A 20,440-nucleotide genomic window follows, 5' to 3' on the forward strand; every position below is an offset into this window, starting at 1 on the left:
GCAAAGAAAATATCTGTAACATATATCACAGTTAAGAGCTAAAATCCCTAGTACATAAAATTTGAGGGGAAAATACTAAACCTGACAGAAAATGTAAGATATAAATAGATGGGGCGCCTGGCTGGCTCAAATGGTGAAGCATGCGACTAATCATCTCGGGGTTGTGAGTTTAAGCCCCATGCTGGGTATAGCGATTACGCATATTAAATAAATAAGTTTTTTTTTTAAAGGAAGAGGAAATGAATAGATGATTCACAAAAATAAAAATTAGGGATGAAAATAGTAAATGGTATATTCAACCTCACTTATTAAAAGAGCAAGGTAAATGAAAAATACAGTGAGATTGTTCCCCCCACACACTGGCAAAAATTTCCAAATAAGACACACTGTGTGGTTGAGACTCTGGGCAAACACACTCACAGTTTGCTTCTGGGAATGCCAATATTTAACAAAATTACCTATCTGTTTACCTTCTGACCCAGAAATTCCACTTCTAGGAATATACCTTGAAGACACATTCCAATTATGTAAAAGTATAATTAGGCACATAGTTAAGTCACTGAAGCATTCTTTGCAATTGCAAAATTCTGAAAAAAACCCTATTCATTCACACATAGGACAGTGAGTTGAATAAACTACAGTACATTCACATAATGGAGAAATAATCCTATATAGTTATATAGCTGTAAAAAAGAACACAAAAGATCTTTATGAAGTATTGTGAATTTCTAAGATATCCTATAAATTTAAAAAAAAGCACCAAAGAATATCTAAAATATGACTCTTGACAAGGAGAAAAAAAATTATAAATGTTATCTGCTCACTTGTACAGAAATAAAGAATGGATAAAACATAAACTAAAAAAACCTGAGAACAACAGGGAGAAACACTAAAATTTAGGAATATAAACTGAAAAAATAATCTGAACTATATTTCAAATGAAGTCTATAACCACACTGAAATGAGGCTAAATGGAGGGAGAAGTAACCTAAATAACTTTTAAACAGAACTTTTGCACTATATACTCTCTTGGTAACTATATACAGGCATAAATATATTCTGAAACTGCCTTTATTTTTCTAAAACTGCACAAAGAAGTAAACACATTGTGGATAACTGCGTATGGGAGCCAGGTTCTCATTATTGGGGCAGTTAGTTACAAATAAGTAAAAGGAGAGGACAGACTGAACCTTGTGGTGTTGGACTAGAATCAGAGGTGTCAAGGCAAACTCACGGTGTTTTAATACACACACATAAAATACATATTATATATTTGTGTGTGTACATATTATTTATTTTTTAACTCTGTTGGGAGGGACTTAAAAAAAAAAAAACAAAAAAAAAAACCCGACAACCCACTGACCATGTAAACACCTAGTTCCTAGATCTTTATTTCCACTCAATGGAACCAACGTTCCTTGGGGAAATGGCTAATTCCAGTATTGCGTCAGGGAAAATACAAGAGGAGTGAAAAATTCTGTAGTAACAGAATTTAAGGATATGTTGAAAGAACAATAAGGAGGATATGACAAAAAGGACAAAGAAGACAATTTAAAGGGCATTCCCACTGGCTAAAATCCGGAACATTTTGAGCTTTGAAATAAATAATGATAGTAAAAAACTAGGAATACAATCCACTGCATAAAGAAAGAATCATGATCTCACCATAGTAAGATGGATAGGGGACAAGAGAAAGTTCTTCCTTATCACAGAAAAATAATGAATGTAAACATAATGACAGAATTAAGAAATCACCATTTGGAACTATCATAACAACATTTAATTCTGATAAGAGTTATCAATGGCTAGCAAAACTACTTAGTAAAGGTTTAAGAAATAATAGGATATTTATATAGTCTCAAACTGTCTTCCTATAAGATACTTATATAATTGGAAATGTGTTCCAATTATATATTATATTTTACAATTATATAAGTCTCAGCCAGGCTGAGACTATTCAGCTGCTTGGCTCAAGCTCTTAGCTGTCCCTCAAACCTCCATGACTATCCAAGCTGTGTCCTAAAAGGGTCGGAAATGCCAATATACTTATTTAGGCTCCTGAAGGACTACTAATGACCTACCCCTTCAGCTCCCGGATCCAGGCTAACTGGAAAGCTGACTTTCAGCTGGTCAAGTTGCAATATTAGCTATGCAGTCTAACTCCTAACAGAGAAATTGAGAGCTGGCTATTTTTGCTTACTCATTCTGTGCTAAGCCAAAGAAAACAGTTGCTGGGAGTGCTCGCGCAAATAGAACCACCTCTGTTTTGTGTGTTTCTAGAGAATTCATGAATGCCAAGTTCTGTCTGCTGCCAGAATGAGGTGATTTGGGAGCCACTCATTTAGTGTCGACGAGCTCCTTCTAGGGAAAAGCTGGAAACCTGGTTTTATTGTTGGAGCCAGCCAGAGGAAGACGACAGGGGAACTGCCCACTGGTTCTAACGGGCTTCCAGGAGGACTGCAGTCAGCATCTGGATGAAGGCTGATTAGAAGCTAGACCTTTGGGGCGCCTGGGTGGCTCAGTGGGTTAAAGCCTCTGCCTTCGGCTCCGGTCATGATCCCAGGGTCCTGGGATCGAGCCCCACGTCGGGCTCTCTGCTCAGCGGGGAGCCTGCTTCCTCCTCTCTCTCTCTCTGCCTGCCTCTCTGCCTACCTGTGATCTCTACCTGTCGAATAAATGAGTAAAATCTTAAAAAAAAAAAAAAGAAAAAAAAAAAGAAGCTAGACCCTCAAGCAGCAGTTGGGAAAATACGCATTCAAATTCTTTATAGGGAAAGAATGCCTCTTCCCCCTGCACTGAAACCCAGGGGAATATGGATAGCACATGCTCACAGTCTTAAAGAGTGTTCCTTTTTTCCCTATACTTTTGGGGGACTCGTGAATACAAGCCCTGTTGGCTTTCAGAGCAAAGTGATTTAGAAGCCCATCCCTGGGGTGGCAGACTTAAAAGTTCGGGTGCTAGATTTGTGGTCTAAACTCTTCTCTCCTCAGAGAGACCCCAGCAGTTGGGCGTTCTCTCCAGATTGTGCCAACAGTGGGGTATATTACAAGAATGTGCCTCAATGTTTCCTACATATTTTGATGTGGGTATTTTCTCAGTTAGCAGATGTGTAGGATCTTTCAACTAGTTTCTGGATTTCTCTCAGAGAGAAATGCTCCATGTGTAGCTGCATCTTCTGTGCATCCACAGGAGGAAGAAAATTCAGGAACCTTCTATGTCTCTATTTTCTATTTTGGTGAGCCCCTGCTCTGTTATTTTTCAAGGTGTTCTACTTTGCTAATAACTCTTCCTACTCTGTAACTTCTCCTTAAGTAAAAATATATATTCCCATAGTTTAATACTACTCATGTGTTGATGATACCAGTAATTTTTTTTTCTAGCTTCAAATTTACTACTTTAGGTATACAGAGTTGCTTTGCTGGTGGTTTTACTAGGCAATATTCCTTACATGCAACACAATGGAAACTGAAATTCATCCTTCTCCAATAACTCTGCTTTTTTGAGATTTCAACACCATATGATTAAGAGATGGTGACACAGATATGGGGAATAGAATGCAAGATTGGGACGTGAAAATGGAAAGGAATAAAATAATTTTCAGAGGAAATGAACAGAATCTAGAGCAGCCTTGATTAACAGACTTTGTGAAATGATGGAAATAGTATACATTGTCCACGGGGCTATTTGGCCCTTGAAATGTGGTTAGCACAAATAAGCAAATTAAATTTTTAAATAAACTTTGAATTTATTTATTTTTTTAATTTTGATTTAAATTTAAAGTCACATGTGGTTAGTAGTCACTATCCTGGGTAGCACAGTTCTAGAGTTCATAACATGTTATGTACAATGCCTAATGTATAATAAAAAACTAAGACATATGCACAAACAGGAAAATGGAATCCATAGTCAAGAGGAAAAGATTTCAATAGATATAAACATGGCAATAACCCAGATATTGAATTTAGCAGAATTTAAAGTCATTACTTTAAAATAATTATGATAAATATGTTAAAAATCTAAAAGAAAAGACAGATAAAATTGATGAAGAAATGTAGATTTCAGGAAAGCTATGGAAACTATGAAAAGAGACCAAATAGAAACTTTAGATTGACAAAGACAATGTCTGAAAGAGTTAAAGGAGTCTCATAATGGATTTACTGATGTAAATGTAATCTAGAACTTTTTGTGGCCAAAGGGTATGCCTTATTCTATGTGCTGTAACTCTATTACAAGTACTCTCCTTAATGGAAATTTCTTTATTTTCTACCAGTAACAGCTATATAAAGATATATGGTTACCTTCAGAGTTGATGAATTCCTCATAATTACTAATTTTCAGGCATAAACAAGACCATAATTTGGCCGGATAAAGAGAAATAATTATAAATGAACAAAATATCCTCCAAGGTTCCTCACAATCCTGAGATTCAAAGACTTTACAAATGACCGTGATTAACTTGAAATTTGAACTAAAATACAATTTAGTTACTTTTAAATAATGTAAAGATATATTTCATAAGTCAATCAGAGAAAGACAAGTATCGTATGATCTCACTGATACGAGGAATTTGAGAAGCAAGAGGGGAAAATGAAACAAAACAAAACCAGAGAGGGAGACAAACCTTAAGAGACTCTTAATCTTAGGAAACAGAGGATTGCTGGGAGGTGGGGAGTAGGAAAGATGGGGTAGCTGGGTGATGGACATTGGGGAGGGTATGTGGTATGGTGAGTGCTGTGAATTGTGTAAGACTGATGAATCACAGACCTGTACCCCTGAAACAAACAATAGATTACATGTTAATTAAAAAAAGATTTTGTAATTTGGGGTTTAACATTTTTAAAAAAATAATAAATTTTAAAAGATATATTTCTCATAGTAATTTTTAAGCACAAGATGAATTAATATTTACCATGTAAATATATATATCTTTGCAGTTTTCAAACATAAATATTTTACTAAACACATATCAAATATAAAACAAAATTTAAATTACCCTCTTATCCATTTCATAAGATGAAGCTTCTGTACTTGGCAAAAGGTGGGTAATGGTGGCTATCAGGATCTGTCAGCAAAGAAAAAAAAGTTCAAAATATGTTAAATGATGCATCCTAAAACTTAAATGTTAATGGTGAAGTGATAAAAAAAATCTACTAATGAAAGTTTATCCACATTTTTAAATCCTAAATACATTAACACTGTTACTTCAAAATAATTTTTAATAGGTAAGTTTTTCAAGTATTCTTAACTATCAGTCATTTATAATCCTCATATGTATGGAACCAAAATCATATAAAGTCTGTCCACTATAAATGGATTTCTTACAAATTCAACTCATGAATCAATATATTTAAATAGACAAATATGCTCATAGAAAAATGAGAGTATACAGATGAGCAAAACAATTTCTAAAAATCATCTGCAATTCTATCACTCAAGAAATCTATTTTGCTCAACAAATTAGTTACAGAAGGATGTACTTCAAGATAATAAAGGTCATTGACAAACCAATAGCTAACATCATACTCAATGGCAAAAAGTTAAAAGCTTTTCCTCTAAGGTCAGGAGCAAGACAAGGATGCCCACAATTGCTATTTCTCTTCAGCGTAATACCTGAAGTCCTAGCATAGCAATTGGGGAAGAAAAAGAATTAAAAGGCATCCAAATCCGAAAAGAAGAAGTAAAATTATTTGTTTGCAGATGACATCATCTCATACTTAGGAAACCCTAAACAATCCACCAAAAAGTGTCAGAATTAATAAATGTATTCAGTCAAGTTTCAGGATTAAAAATTAATATACAAAAATCAGTTGCGTTTCTATATACTACCAATGACCTGTCAGAAAAAGAAATTAAGAAAGATATCCCATTTGCAGTAGCATTAAAATCAATGAAATACTTAGGAATAAATATAAACATGGAGGTAAAAGATCCATACATTGTAAACTATTAAAACACAGATGAATGAAATTGAAGACACAAATAAACGGGAAGACATTCCATGTTATAAATGGGAAGAATATTGTTTGATTGTTCATACTACCCATAGTGATCTAGAGTGTCAATGTAATTTCTATCAACATTCTAATGGCATTTTTCTCAGAAAAACAAAAAATATCCTGAATTTTGTATGGTACCATAGAAAACCCCAAAGAACCTACAATCTTGAGGAACAACAAAACTAGAGGCATCATACTTCCTGATTTCTAGCTTCATTATAAAGCTACAGTAATCATAACACAGTACTAACAGTAAGGCATTGACATAAAAACAGGCACACTGACCATCGGACGAGAATAGAGAGCCTAAAACCTAAACCCACATATTTACGGTCAACTAATCTTTGATAAGAGCACCAAGAATGTACAATAGTAAAAGGACAATATCTTTAATCAATAGTGTTAAGAAAACTGGATATCCACATGCAGAAGAATGAAACTGGACCCCTGTTTTACGCCATTGACAAAAATTAACTTGAAATGAATCAAAGACTTAAATTTAAGACCTAAAACCAAAAAATCCTGGAGGAAAGCTTAGGAAAAATATTTTTGATACTGGTCTTGGCACTGATTTTTTAGGTAAGACACCAAAAACACAGATAACAGAAGCTCAAATAAATACGTGGGACCACATCAAACTAAAGAGCATCTGCACAGCAAAGGAAGCAATAAATTGAAAAGGAATGGGAGAAAGTATTTAAAAACCATGTAATTGGATAAGGGGTTAATACATAAAATATATGAAGAACTCAAACTCAATAGTAAAAATGCAAATAATCCAATTTATAACAGGCAAAGGACCTGAATAAACATTTTTCTAAGGAAGACATTCAAATGGTTAATAGCTATATGAAAAAGTGCTCAACATCACTAATCATGAGGAAAATACAAATCAAAACCACAATGAGATATCACCTTACATCTGTTAGAATGGCTATTATCAAAAAGACAAGAGATAACAGATGTTGGCAAGAAGGTAGAAAAAAAGAAAACTGATACACACCTTGGTGGGAATGTGAACTGGTACAGCCTTTATGGAAAACAACATGGAGGTTCCTCAAAATATTACAAATAGTAACTACCATATGATCAAAACCAAAACAAACAAAAAAACCCTACCATAATGATCCAGCAATCCTGCTCCTAAGTATATTTCTGAAGGAAATATATTTCTGAAGGAAATATACTTTCCTTTCTGAAGGAAATATACTTCCCAAGTATATTTCTGAAGGAAATCAAATCAGTATCTCTGCACAACATGTTCACTGTAGCACTATTCACAATAGCAAAGATACAGAAACAATGTAAATGTCCTTCAAAGAATAAACGAATTTTTAAAAATATGTGTGTATATACACACAATGGATTATTATTATTCAGCCATAAACGAGAAATCCTGGGGGCGCCTGGGTGGCTCAGTGGGTTAAAGCCTCCGCCTTCGGCTCAGGTCATTCCAGGGTCCTGGGATCGAGCCCCACATCGGGCTCTCTGCTCAGCAGGGAGCCTGCTTCCCCCCCCTTCTCTCTGCCTGCCTTTCTGCTTACTTGTGATCTCTATCTGTCAAATAAATAAAATTTAAAAAAAAAAAAAAAGAGAGAAATCCTGTCATTTGTGACAACATGGATGAACCTGAAAAGCATTACTATAAGTGAAATAAGCCAGACAGAGAAAGGCAAGTACTATATGTAACAAACTTGTATGTGGAATCTTAAAAAAATAAAATAAAAAAGAATGCTGCTTTCACAGAAACAGAATAGAATAGTGGTGGCCAGGGGCTGGGAGGAGAAGAGGGAAATGGTGAGCTATAGGTCAAAAGGTATACATTTTAAGTTATAACAACAGTAAGTTCTAAGGATCTAATGAAAAGCATGGTGACTATAGTTAATCATTTACTGAATATCTGGAAGTTGCTAAGAGCAGAGCTTAAGCATTCTCACCATAAACAAACAAACATTTAACTATGTGAGGTAATGAATGTGTTAATTATCTTGTCCTTGGTAATCATTCCACAATTATCAAATCATAATGTTCTACATTTTAAATACATACATTTGTCAACTATTTCTCAATAAAGCTGGGGGGAAAAATAAGGAAATCCACTCTCAGGGTGCCTGGCTGGCTCAGCTGGTAGAACATGTAACTTTTTTTTTTTTAAAGATTTTATTCATTTATTTGACAGAGATCACAAGTATGTAGAGATGCAGGCAGAGAGACAGGGTAAGCAAGCTTCCCCGCCAAGCAGAGAGCCCAATGCAAAACTCAATTCCAGGACTCTGAGATCATGACCTGAGCCAAAGGCAGAGGCTCTAACCCACTGAGTCATTCAGGAGCCCAGAACATGTGACTCTCGACCTTGAGGTTGTGAGTTTCAAGCCCCATTCTTACTTAAAAAAAAAAAAGAGAGAGAGAGAAATAAAATGAAATCTACTCTTGTCTTTCCAGACGTTCCTGTGTGTGTGTGTGTGTAGGTAAATTTATGCTTTTAAAAAAAGATATTTTATAATGTGGCTTTTTAAATAAACATATACTCTGAATAGTATATGAATAAATTTGATACAAAAATATGAAATAATAAACAATTATTAAAGAAGGCAAAATATGCACATGTTATTTGCTCTCAAAAATGTCTTGATCTCATTATACTTTTTTAGGTACATGTTAAAATATATAGGAGTAAATTTATCATATTTAACAGGGTCATAATAAATGAGAAATACTTACTTGAATAATTTTCAAGGGAGAATCAGGCTGGTAAATCTGAAGTCTAGGTACGTAATGAACCAGCATGTGAAGCATGTTACAAGCTACATGGGCTACTGTTTTATTAGTAAACTGTAATAACAACAACAAAATATTCATTAATGCATTAGCTGCTGAAAAACTTTAAATTTCATATGTTTCTTTTTGCAATTTTATGTTTATTAAAATATTAAGATAAATATACAGCTGCAAAACAAAAATTCACCACACATCCTAAAACGCAATTAACTTCATTTTTAATTTTGAGTGTCTGTCCCCATTAAAGTTTTTTTTCTTTATTTTTCTCTTACCTGTATTTCTGCAATAGCCTATAAAATGCTAATTTCCTTATCAATCATTTCCCCATTCCAATCTACTTACTTTCAAATTAATCTAAAGAACTGCACTGATGCTGACATTCTCTATGCTTAAAGCTCTTGGATGACTCTTCAGTGGCATAAATTCAAACTTGTTATGTTTAACTCTCTATGACCAAATCTCCCCCACTACCTCACATATCCTCTTTCCAAAGTCTTCTCTATTACTTAAGTCAAAGTGATCTCAGCTTCCTCTGACCTCAATTAGCATGTTATATGCACCCACTCATTTGGTTCTCTCAGCTTTCTGTTTTATTACTCTCATTTTAATCCTTTTCTGCCTCATATTAATAATCTCTTGAATCTAGTGTATACAGTTGTATTTTATTCCGAGTGGTCCCTCACTCTGATTAGCAAACCACCTCAAACATACTCAGAAATATTTGTCAAATAATATTTGTACGTTTTATGTTTAGAGGTCTATATATATACTGTATTGCAAGTTTTAAGACAAAAATAATATCATGCATACTTTCACAAGCAAAAAATTTACTCAGATTCTCCAAGTAATTAGGTTATTATTTTTTAACAAATCTTACTCTGGTTACAAAAGGAGCATTTAATTTGAATAATAAAGCCAAAACACTAAACAGCTCAAGAATTCAGAAGTATTAAGGATTAAAGAGTAGGTTACAAAAATATCGATTAGGAAAAAAAACCTATATATGTTGTTAACTGACATAAAAAGTTGAGATAAAATAGGTTATAACTAGGATATCCTAAGTTCAAGAGAAGGACCACTCTGAAGGAAAAGATCAGGATCAAAGAAATAATGTAATATAAAATTAATGAACACATTTCTCAAATATTTTATTCTATAAGGACACAATATATAATTGACATTTGGAGAAAAATAGTCCTGCATTCTATACTATATTAATATATTCCATGTATATTGGGATAGGTCTTTCTTTTTTACCTTTAAGGAAACACAAATTACATTCAGAGCTTCCTTGATTTGAGGATGATGAGACTCATGGACTAGTTCTTCACAAATCCAAATACCTAAACTGCACAATGCTACACATCTGCGAAAAGGGCAACCAACAATGATATAAATAGAAGGAGATGAGCCATTAAATGAAATGCAATCACCACCAAAAGCACCACCACAACCAAAATATCCACAACCAACCAATCTAGAATAAACATGCACTGCTTAAGTGAATCAATCAATTTGTTACTCTGTATATTAGCTCTTCTTAAGCAAGGGTAAGTAGGAGGAAAGCAAATGACCCCAACTTAATGCCTGATTTTCAATCATAATTTACTACCAGGCCCACAGGTGGGGATAACACACAGGATCTTTGAAACAAACACATATTAATAAACTGATATTCCCATAAAGCTTCCCAAATATGTAACCTGCTTTCAAAAAAAGAAAGTGATTTTACTGACAGCACAAAATGAACTTAAGCAAAAAAGCACGAAGCTGATGGGATAAGCCAAATATTTCTTTCTTTTCTTTCCTTCCTTTGTTTTGTTTTGTTGTTTTAAGAGAAGAGGGGAAGCACAGTGGAGAGGGAGACAGAGAAACTTAAGCTGGTTCCATGCCCAGTACGGAGCCTGAGCAGGGGCTCAATCTTGCAACCCTGAGATCGTGACCTGAGCCAAAAATCAAGCGTTTGGATACTTAACTGACTGAGCCACCCAGGTGCCCCTAAATATTATTTTCATAATTCTTATATTTAACACAGCTAGCTACAAATTTGTTGTAAAACAAATTGGCAATACAAATAAAATTCATATACTTTATAAAGGGTTTCCAACAGGAACAGAACTTGTAGAATTTTTTCTATTTCTTAACATCTTGTGAAACTTCATTTCCCTGTTTCAACGGAGTTTCAGCTTGAAGGGAGTTACTTGATAATCAGAATCAGTAAAAATTTCATTAGTGTATTTATGTATAAGCTTCTGATGAAGTACATACCGGCTCCCTCAACTCCTAAAAAAGTCAACTCCTTCTAGTATCATGGTATACTTGGCATGCCCTGATACTGACATTCTTAAAATTTAAATTTAATTTTAAATTTTGTAGAATGTTAAATTTTAGAATAATTCAATGCAGGAATGTCTTTCCTCCTGAACAGAGCACATGAGAAATTCTTTCTTAATGCTAATAAATTATTTACTATTAAAACTACCAGGGGGACCTGAGTGGCTCAGTCAGTTAAGCACCTCTCTTCAGCTCAGGTCATGATCTGGAGGTCCTGGGAACAAGCCCTTTGTCAGGCTCCCTGCTCAGTGGGGGGCCTGCTTCTCCTTCTCCTCCCAACTTGTGCCTTCTCTGTCTCTCTCTCTCAAATAAATAAAATCTTTAAAAATAAAAAAAAAATAAAAAAAAAAGGGGAGAATCTGGCCTACCGTGCAGGACCAGAGGGCTCATCTCTTGCCGAGCTTAATACAGTTTTGATTATGAGTTCCTAAAATAAAGGGGAAACATCAGTAATGATTAAGATTTCATTCATTCATTCATTCACTCATTCAAATATTTATTTAATGGCCACTATGGCCCAGGCACTGTGCCCCGTGCTAGAGATAAACAGTGAAATAAAACAATCTTTATTCTCATGTGCATACTTTGTTAATAGGGTCCAATATTATTCATATAATTATCTAAATTTAAAAAAAACACTAATATGGTCTGAATATTTGTGCCCCCCCAAATTCTTATGCTAAAATCCTAGCCCCAAAGATGATGGTATTAGCTGGTGCTTAGGTCATGAGGATGGAGCCCTTATGAAGGAGATTAATGCTCTTATAAAAGAGACTGCCAAAGAACTCAGTTCCTTCCAGTTTGTGAAGACACAGTGAGAAGGTGCCAGCTATGAACCAGTGAGAGGACCCTCACCAGAATGCAACTCTGCTGGAGGCTTGATTTTGGACTTATTAGCCTCCAGAACTATGAGAGATAAATGTCTATTGTTCATAAGCGACCCAGTTGGTAGTACTTTTTTTTTTGGTAGTATTTTGTTACAGCAGCACGAAAAGACTAAAATAAACGATTTCTGAAATTTACAACCAAATATGTATGTTTCAAAAAGAATCTTTTTTCCTGATTAAAAAATTAATAAAAAGCTCACTATAAAAATTAAAACATTTACTTGCTTAAAAGTATGGGCATCTTTTCAAAACTTTGAGAAATCTTTATTTAAAAGCAAGCCTCCTCTTTTTTTGATAATTTGTAAAACATCACAATGTTTGAGTTTAGGGGTAAGTGCTAAATAATAGTTAAAATTATATAAATGAATAAAATATTCAAAAGAGAATAAAGAGAAAACAATTATCTAAAAGAGGATCTTATAGTAAGTTTATGTTTAGCAGGCAGAGAAAGAACACTAGTTTATTAAGGAGTCCTAGAATATTTAGAAAAACAAGTAATAAATCAAGATGGATCTGTGCAACATAAGTCAAAGTTGAAAAGACTTAGGAAGGTCAGGAATATCAACATGGGTCAAATACCATAGTGGCTAAGAAGAGGAAAACAAGAATGCCACTAGGCATGATAATTAAGAATCTATTTGTTCCTTTTCTTAAAAAATCATTATTTCATTCATTCATTCATATATTCACAAAGCATTTATCAGTTACATAGACTGTAAGCTCCTAGGAGGAGTAACTTTTCTACTTATCTCTGCAAACTTAGCATCAAACCCAGTGGCTGGTAATTAATAGGTACTTTGGACATATCTATTTGTTTAAGCTCAAGAGCTTCTATGCAATAGATCCTGTCTTAAATGCTGGAAAGAAATGGATGGTTAAGATGCAGTACATATTCTCAAGAAGTTTATATTCCAGGGAGGGAGGAAGACTTGTTAACAATTATTAACACAAGATGACATATACAAGGTTCTATGTGAACAAACAGTTAAACTTTGGAAAGTCATAGGAGACTTCACAAAAGGGTCTTAAGTAAACAGGATTTTGACAAATGATCAAGGTCAAAGACTAAGATTATTTGTGTGGGGGTGATTAAGAAAGACAAGAAGAGGAAAACAGGTCTACATAATAGATGTTTTAAGCAGAAAGAAATGCATTTTCAAAAGCACAAAATTGAAAAACAGCATGGTATGTTCCATGCGGCTATGTGACTGCAGTTTAAAATACACAGAGAGCTGGTTTGGGTGAAAATGTAAAAATTAAATATGACCACTATGGCATGTAATTTTCCCTTAAATCCTCAGTTTTCGGGCTAAGAATAGAATAATCATCATTTTCTTGAGATTTCTGCTGTCTTCATCATTATTAGAATTAGCTTTTATTTTGGAGATACCCCTTCCCCAAAGTTTGTTTTGATTTTTTAAATAATTTAAGCCATTACTGTCTATATAATGGCCAGAAGACAATAAGGCCACTCTTGAAAAGCAGATCGTATGTAGTAGCTAGGCTAATCCCTAGAGACCTCAAAACTGCCTAAGCAAATTAAAACTATTACCTATCCCTGACTTCAGGATCTTCTGAAAACAGAAGAAACCAAAGACACTACATCTCTGAAGACCAAAACTCAATTTCTATAGTTTTTATTAACTGTTATTACAAATTTGCACTGAGCTATACAATTTTATGTGTAAGTGAAATTCACTTGTTCAACAAATGTTTCTAGAGTAGCAGATGCCAAGCAGTATATTAAGCTTTGAGGATACAGCAGTAAATAAGACTTTGTGTTATTTGTCTGAAGCATAAATCAAACACTAAACAAGTAATTATATATAATAAATGTCATAAAGAGAAATATGGGTGGTATGAAAGTATATACAGAAATCCAGCAAACTGAAGAAATTTCTTTCAGAGAAGGCAAAAGTTTAAAAATTGATTATCAGCATGACTGTTCAGGAGCTATAATGCTTCAGGTACACAGATTCCCCGCCCCAATTCCAGTTTCCTACAGCAAAACAGAATATTCCATTACATTGTTGGATATATTCACATGTGGAAATAAAGAGAGAGTCAAGTTTGCAGATTTATTGCCATATCAACCTGCTTAGATGCCTTAGAAGTAGCACAGTACCTGCCTCATGGGATATTTCAATAAATGTTCTGTGAGTGAATGAAAGAATCCTAAGATACTGACATATGAATGGATACAATAATGAGAAAATGTTTCCAAAGAAGTTATCAACACAAAAAAGACTATAATGCTAATGGACATTCCAGTCTTGTGTCCGAGGGGTATGACTGGTTAATGTTCTTTAACAATTATGTGGATTTCCAAAGAAAAAGAAAGAATACAAATTTTACCATACATTGTTACTATAAAATCATTTAAATGCTGAAAATCTGATTTCCTACCTTAACATCTGTAAACTGAGACACAGCAATATCAGGAATGTTGGGATGCAGAGCAGGCAGTTCACAATATAAGTTAGGAAAGCAAACCAAAGATCCCAGAAGAACTTGTGCTTCCACTCTTGGTGCCTAGGTATCAGATTTTTTTAGAAAAAAATATAAATACTTTCATTTTAAAGGCAACTCACACATCATAACATACTGTGTTATAACTCATGGGCAGATGATTCAATGTCACTAGATTGTATTTGTCACTATTTAAGAATAGATAAAGTAACTAAGGATAAAAATAGTAACTGTCTCTTCAAAAACAGGCACTAGTTTAGATGGTTTTTATGATATTATGTACATGAGAAAAGCACTGCCTATACTACTTACTAAATACAGTCAGAATTTATACTTGGCCTACAGATGAAGGTAACTTTTCATCTTTTTTCCTTAGCTATATTAAGCCATTTCTGAAGTATCAACACTGAGCATTTCTTTTTCTTCTTCTACCTTCTTGCATGTCCACCAAACACCAGTACCCACCTACTAGTATATTTATTAACTAAAATACCTACAATACCAATTTATATGTTTAATAATACCTAACAAAAATGCTAAAACGAATCTGCTAGAGATATAATACTTCTATTCACATAAAACAACAATCTGTCACCAAAAGGATTTCCTTATGTTTCTAAGGGTTATTATAGAGGCAGTGGAGTAGTACTTCATTATGATCATCAACAAAACAACTCACTTCCATATTTAAAAAATAATCCAGATTTGCAGATAAAAGACAACACCATCAAGAGGTTAGAGTAAGCTTATAGACACCATGCCAATTTAAAAATAGTTATAGGGGTCCTGGCTGGCTCAGCTGGTAGAGCATGTGACTCTCTTGATTTCAGAGTTGTAAATTAAAGCTCCAAGATGGGTGTTAAGATTACTTAGAAAAATAAAATCTTTAAATAAAAAAAAATTAGCTATAAAAGTGAAACTGATAAAAACCAGCATTTTAAAAGAGATCAGCTAAGGATTTTTATTTAAAGTTGGATAAGATAACTAAGAATGTTCAGGTATGTGGATATAATGGGAGCATATTGTAATGTGATTATAATTAAGAAAGGCAAAACCTAATCAATTATTTTACAATCTGTCTGTCAGGGGAAGAAACAAGCTGCCCATTAACAGAAGGAAGATGATGTGTATGGGATCTAAAATGGAATCCAAAGATGAAGATTGGAATGTATATCTCCAACATCATCCAGAGGAGAAGACTAACCTTAACCTTATAGTAGAGGGATGGGGTGTCAGGTTTGATTCTTGCAATAATTGGTCTTCCTATGCAGTCTTTCTCAACAAGTGTTCTTCATATGTGGAACATATGACTATTTTTTAAATTTTTGTAAGGATGTTACAGAACTAGCATCCTTTCTACATGCACAGGAGGTAAATTTAGTCACATAAAATGGATGCGTAAGGACATTAGGGCTTAATTCTCCTGCAGAATCTTGAGAATACAGGAAAAGTGCTGATTAGTCCATCTAGAATAATTGGCCTACTCAGTAGTAATTGTTTCCATAGTAAATTGATAAAAAAAATTAAGTAGTTTGTATATCAGTCTTCTCTGAGGTCTACCAACTTGTGCCAGTATCAAAGAGATTGATAATCTGTGTACACTAATGCTATAATAGCCTTGTAATTTATTTACCATCTTTACCTGCCTTCCATTTAATCTACTCCTAGATTAATACACTTATTATAATATTGCCAAAGCACAGATTCAATCATCTCTCTCCCTAATTTAAAACATTTAACTGTTTATCTAATATAGCATTATCATCTGATCCCTCACATTCAAGACTTTCCGAATATAGTCTAAGGCAGTACTTCTCAATCTTCAATGTCCATACCAATTATTTGGAATATAGTTAAAATGTGCATTCTGTTTTAGTAGGTCTGGGATAGGGTCTGAGACTCCGAATTTCTAACAAGCACCTAGATCATGCCAAATGTTTCTGGTGTGCAGACCACACTTTTTGTAGCTAGGATCTAAAGTACCTTTCTGTTCTTTTTGTCCACTACTCCCTAGTTAGATTAACCTGCTTCAAGAAAAGATGGGAGTATTTGTCATTCCTAGAACACAGCTTATTCATGCTTGTTTCCCTCCTGGCATACCTTCCCTCATCAATATTTTCACGTATAAAATTACTAATAATCTTTCAAGGACTATTCAAATATCTTTTCCACGAAATATTCCTGACGTCCCTATACAAAAAAGATCTCTCCTTTGTCTGAATTACCAACTAATTTTATTAAACAAACTCTTATACTGCACATATACAAGTGTCCACAAAGTGTTCCAACCATGTTCCAAAAGTTAATTAATTTAATCCTTATAAAATTACCCTATGAGGAAGGTTATCTCCATTTTATAAATGAAGAAACCAAGACACACAGAAATTAATCAGCACAAGGTTTCACATCTACTAAATGGCAGAGGTAGGATTTGAACCCTAGAGTTTGGCTCTAGACTCCATTTTTTAAAAAATGATATTTATTTATTTATTTATATTGAAAGAGAGGGCGAGAGAGGAGAGCAAGCACAAGCATGGGGTAGGAGCAGGGAGAGAGGGAGAAGCAGACTCTCCTGTTCAGTATGGAGCCTGATGTGGATGGAGCTCGATCCCAGGACCCTGAGATCATGACATGAGCTAAAGTCAGATATTTAACCAACTGAGCCACCCAGGTGCCCCTACACTCTGTGCTTTTTAACCATTTATATTGAGCTTCTCCTATTGGTACTTATTTATTGCCCTACATTCTATAGTTGTCAACAATTTAAAAAATATATATCTGTATAAGCATGGTGCTGTGCTAGGTCCTGGAGGTATCAAGATGAGTAAGATGCAATCGCTGTTCTTACAGAACTGGAGAAACAGGGTTAACAACTAGCTATAAATACAGGTTCTTCCCTTATGTGAACATTTCCACTAGGTGAATGCATCCAGTTTCATGGCGTTCAGTAACATGTAAAAGCTACTGTCTCTCAGCTTTCCACTTCAGTCCTGACATGTCCTTTGAGCTCCTGCCTTGTACATGCAATAGCCCTCCTAATATCTCACTGATCTCTACTAGGCAGCCTACTATCCTCCAAATAGAGAGAATTCCTTCTCATTCACTGTTGGTCTTTTACACAGCTTATAAGTGAAATAATATATATTAAACAGCTTTCTAAGTTACAAAATGATGTCAAGTATGACTGATTATTCTTTCCCCAACATTCTTAGTTTATTCTAATTAATTGTTATTTCTCATTTATACTTTGCACCAGAGTGATCCTTCTCAAGTAGAAATTTGATCATGTCACTCCTTGTGTAAAATCCCTCAATGCTCAGTCATTCTTTCCTTGGGATGAAATCTAAACTCTTTAGCACTATAAACCAGCTACTGTCTTCATCTTTAGTTTATCTCATACTTAAATATGAGCAGGTTCCAATTTTAGTGAGTTACTATACCTATTATAAAAATCCTCACATGCTGTTTCAGAGTTGAGAGTTTCCTCCTAGAGCACACTTTCAAATTATCTCACTTCTGGTCCATCTCTTTTGCTATGGCCCATTGCCCTCTCTTTAGTTTCTTCCCTCCCTCTACTTGATTCCTTAGATTTTCTCAATTTTATATTTTGTTTTGCTTATCAGATTTAATCCATTTTTATAGCTCATGTGTCGATTTTTCAATTTTAGTACTTTCTTGTGTTTCAAAATTTACATTAAAAAAAGTAACTTCAGTTAAACTGTAAATTTTCCTAAACATCAGCTTTTTAACCTTATTAACAAGGGCTCCTCCTTTGTTGCTTTGAGTTGAGTCCTGTTTAACTACAGTCTGTTATATTATGAAGAACAGGAAATAAAAACTTACATTGAGAAAAGCTGAAGAAGCCACTCTACCAGCTGCTACAATAAAATCCATAATAAGCATTGTGGCACCAGGCAAACCAAGTGAAAAAAATTGAGGTGAGCAGTGCTTGATGATTGTATTGACAATATCCTTAGGAGTAAGCAAAGAAGGGAAACGAGTATCATAAATTAATCTTGGGTATCAGCTAATCAATATCCTTAAAAAAAGGTAACATATGAAACAGTAAAACAGGCAATTACTATTCACTGCCTAACTGGAAAGACTAATTTTAATTCTTCTAATTAATCCATGCTTAATATTATATTCTGCCAAAGGAAAGTAAACTTAAAGCATTTATTTAACTGACATCAATATAGCTTTTTTTTTTTTTTTTGCACTTGAGAGGAAGCTGGACAGCTCTTTGCTTCAGGGGGTTGAAAATATAAGACCCACGTATCATGAAACTAAACTGCAGAATGGCTGCTTCTCTCATCTACTCGCTTCCATGTGAGATCTCTGATCTCTAAAGTTGCATGACCTATTATGTGACAACTGCAGGGATTCTCTTTATTAGATAAACTGAAGCCCTTTGATGGCAAATATCTAGTCTCAGAAATACAGACCTAGGCAATTTTGAGGGAGTATCCTTAACTTGGTTATTCATTCACTTTGCCTTTGGAATTCAACATGAAGATGCAGTGTTTTACACTGTCTTACTCAATCCGATTTATCCTAAACAAAAGGTTTCTCTGACAAGTAATTAAAGGTGTCATTTTGTTTCAGACATGTTTATAAGGTAGAACACTATAAGTAACCACTTCAAATTAATGCAAGAAATATTTTCATTTTGGGGGAAGAGAGATATAATTACCTCTTTCAAAATTAGTTTAATGCTCTTCAAATGAACTGCAAGTGAAATTTAAGCCCATCATGATTAAAATGTTTCATTACCATGACTTACAGCCTCCCATAAGTTTTTTTTTTTTTTTAGTTTTATGGCCGGGATCAAAACCCCTGAAGTAATGTTCTACAGTAATATTTATGACTGGCTAATGCAATGATTGCATTGATACGAATGCCAAGTCAACAGAACTGTCACTATACTAACAATCTATGAAAAAGAGAAAACATGATGTGCTCACTCTTAAAGTAGAAAAAAACCTCTGTTTCATGACTAGATGAGCAAATCCATATGCCTCAAGAGCCAATTATTAAGTAACAATTACAAAACGCCCAAGAATAAGTACATTAGGACGTTAAAGAAACATGTCAGTCTAAGCAAAAGATGGCTTAATATCTGCAAAATGGAGAACTAGTTGTTAGAGGAAAGATACATTTAATAAACAAGTTGATCACCTAACTATAATGGCTTTTCAACTATGTTTCAAAAACAAATTAGGTTACAAAACGGAAGAAACTTGTAAATAAAATGACTACATAAGAGAGAATTTTTAATTCTACACCTTAAAATTTAAGAGTTAAAAATCAAGAATCAAAGATAAGTTTATAAAGCAATTGGTTAGAAAGTATATATTTACCTGATCAATATGAAGTAATCCACAATGCATTATATTGTAGAAATGTGTTAGAAAATCTCTGTTTGGAGAAACATCTTGTCTTCTTTTCATTGTATTACAGATAAGTTTGTAAGCATGTAATTTACCTTGTTTATACTTATCAGTCAACATGGTTGCCTACAATTCAAAAATGTTGGTCTTAATATTCAAAAACAAATACTGTTAAATTGAATAAAGCAAGCAATATATTTGTTTTCATTTATTTCTATGTTGGCCCAACTTCTTAATGAATCAATGAAACTACTGCAAATATTAACATGAAACACAGGTATAAATAACCACATACTGTTTCATTTAGGAAAATGCACCAAACATATCAAATAATATTCAAAAGAATTAAATCTTTTTAAAAATATTTTATTTATTTATTTATTTATTTATTTGTCAGGGAGAGAGAGAGAAAGTACACAAGCAGGCAGAGTGGCAGGCAGACGCAGAGACAGAAGCAGGCTCCCTGCGGAGCAAGAAGCCCAATGAGGGACTCCATCCCAGGACCTTGGGATCATGACCTGAGCTGAAGGCAGCGGCTTAACCGACTGAGCCACCCAGGCTTCCCAAATCTTTTTTTTTTTTTTTT

The 20,440-nt window shown here is 34.1% G+C and overlaps 1 protein-coding gene across 6 annotated transcripts in view; it reads right to left on the reverse strand.

Annotated features, from left to right (window-relative positions):
• RALGAPA1 (Ral GTPase activating protein catalytic subunit alpha 1) overlaps window positions 1–20,440 on the reverse strand; it is a 246,928-nt gene that overhangs the window by 106,716 nt on the left and 119,772 nt on the right. For all 6 annotated transcript variants that reach the window (XM_059373090.1, XM_059373085.1, XM_059373089.1 and 3 more), the window contains 7 exons: window positions 19,825–19,980; window positions 18,308–18,436; window positions 14,402–14,527; window positions 11,477–11,535; window positions 10,032–10,140; window positions 8,718–8,828; window positions 4,994–5,062 (listed from right to left, as the gene is read on the reverse strand). In XM_059373090.1, coding sequence (XP_059229073.1) covers window positions 4,994–5,062; window positions 8,718–8,828; window positions 10,032–10,140; window positions 11,477–11,535; window positions 14,402–14,527; window positions 18,308–18,436; window positions 19,825–19,980 — 759 coding nt within the window. The remainder of the gene's footprint in view (window positions 1–4,993; window positions 5,063–8,717; window positions 8,829–10,031; window positions 10,141–11,476; window positions 11,536–14,401; window positions 14,528–18,307; window positions 18,437–19,824; window positions 19,981–20,440) is intronic.

Source organism: Mustela nigripes, chromosome 13, assembly GCF_022355385.1.
Source record: "Mustela nigripes isolate SB6536 chromosome 13, MUSNIG.SB6536, whole genome shotgun sequence".
In the NCBI taxonomy this organism is placed as follows: domain Eukaryota; kingdom Metazoa; phylum Chordata; class Mammalia; order Carnivora; family Mustelidae; genus Mustela; species Mustela nigripes.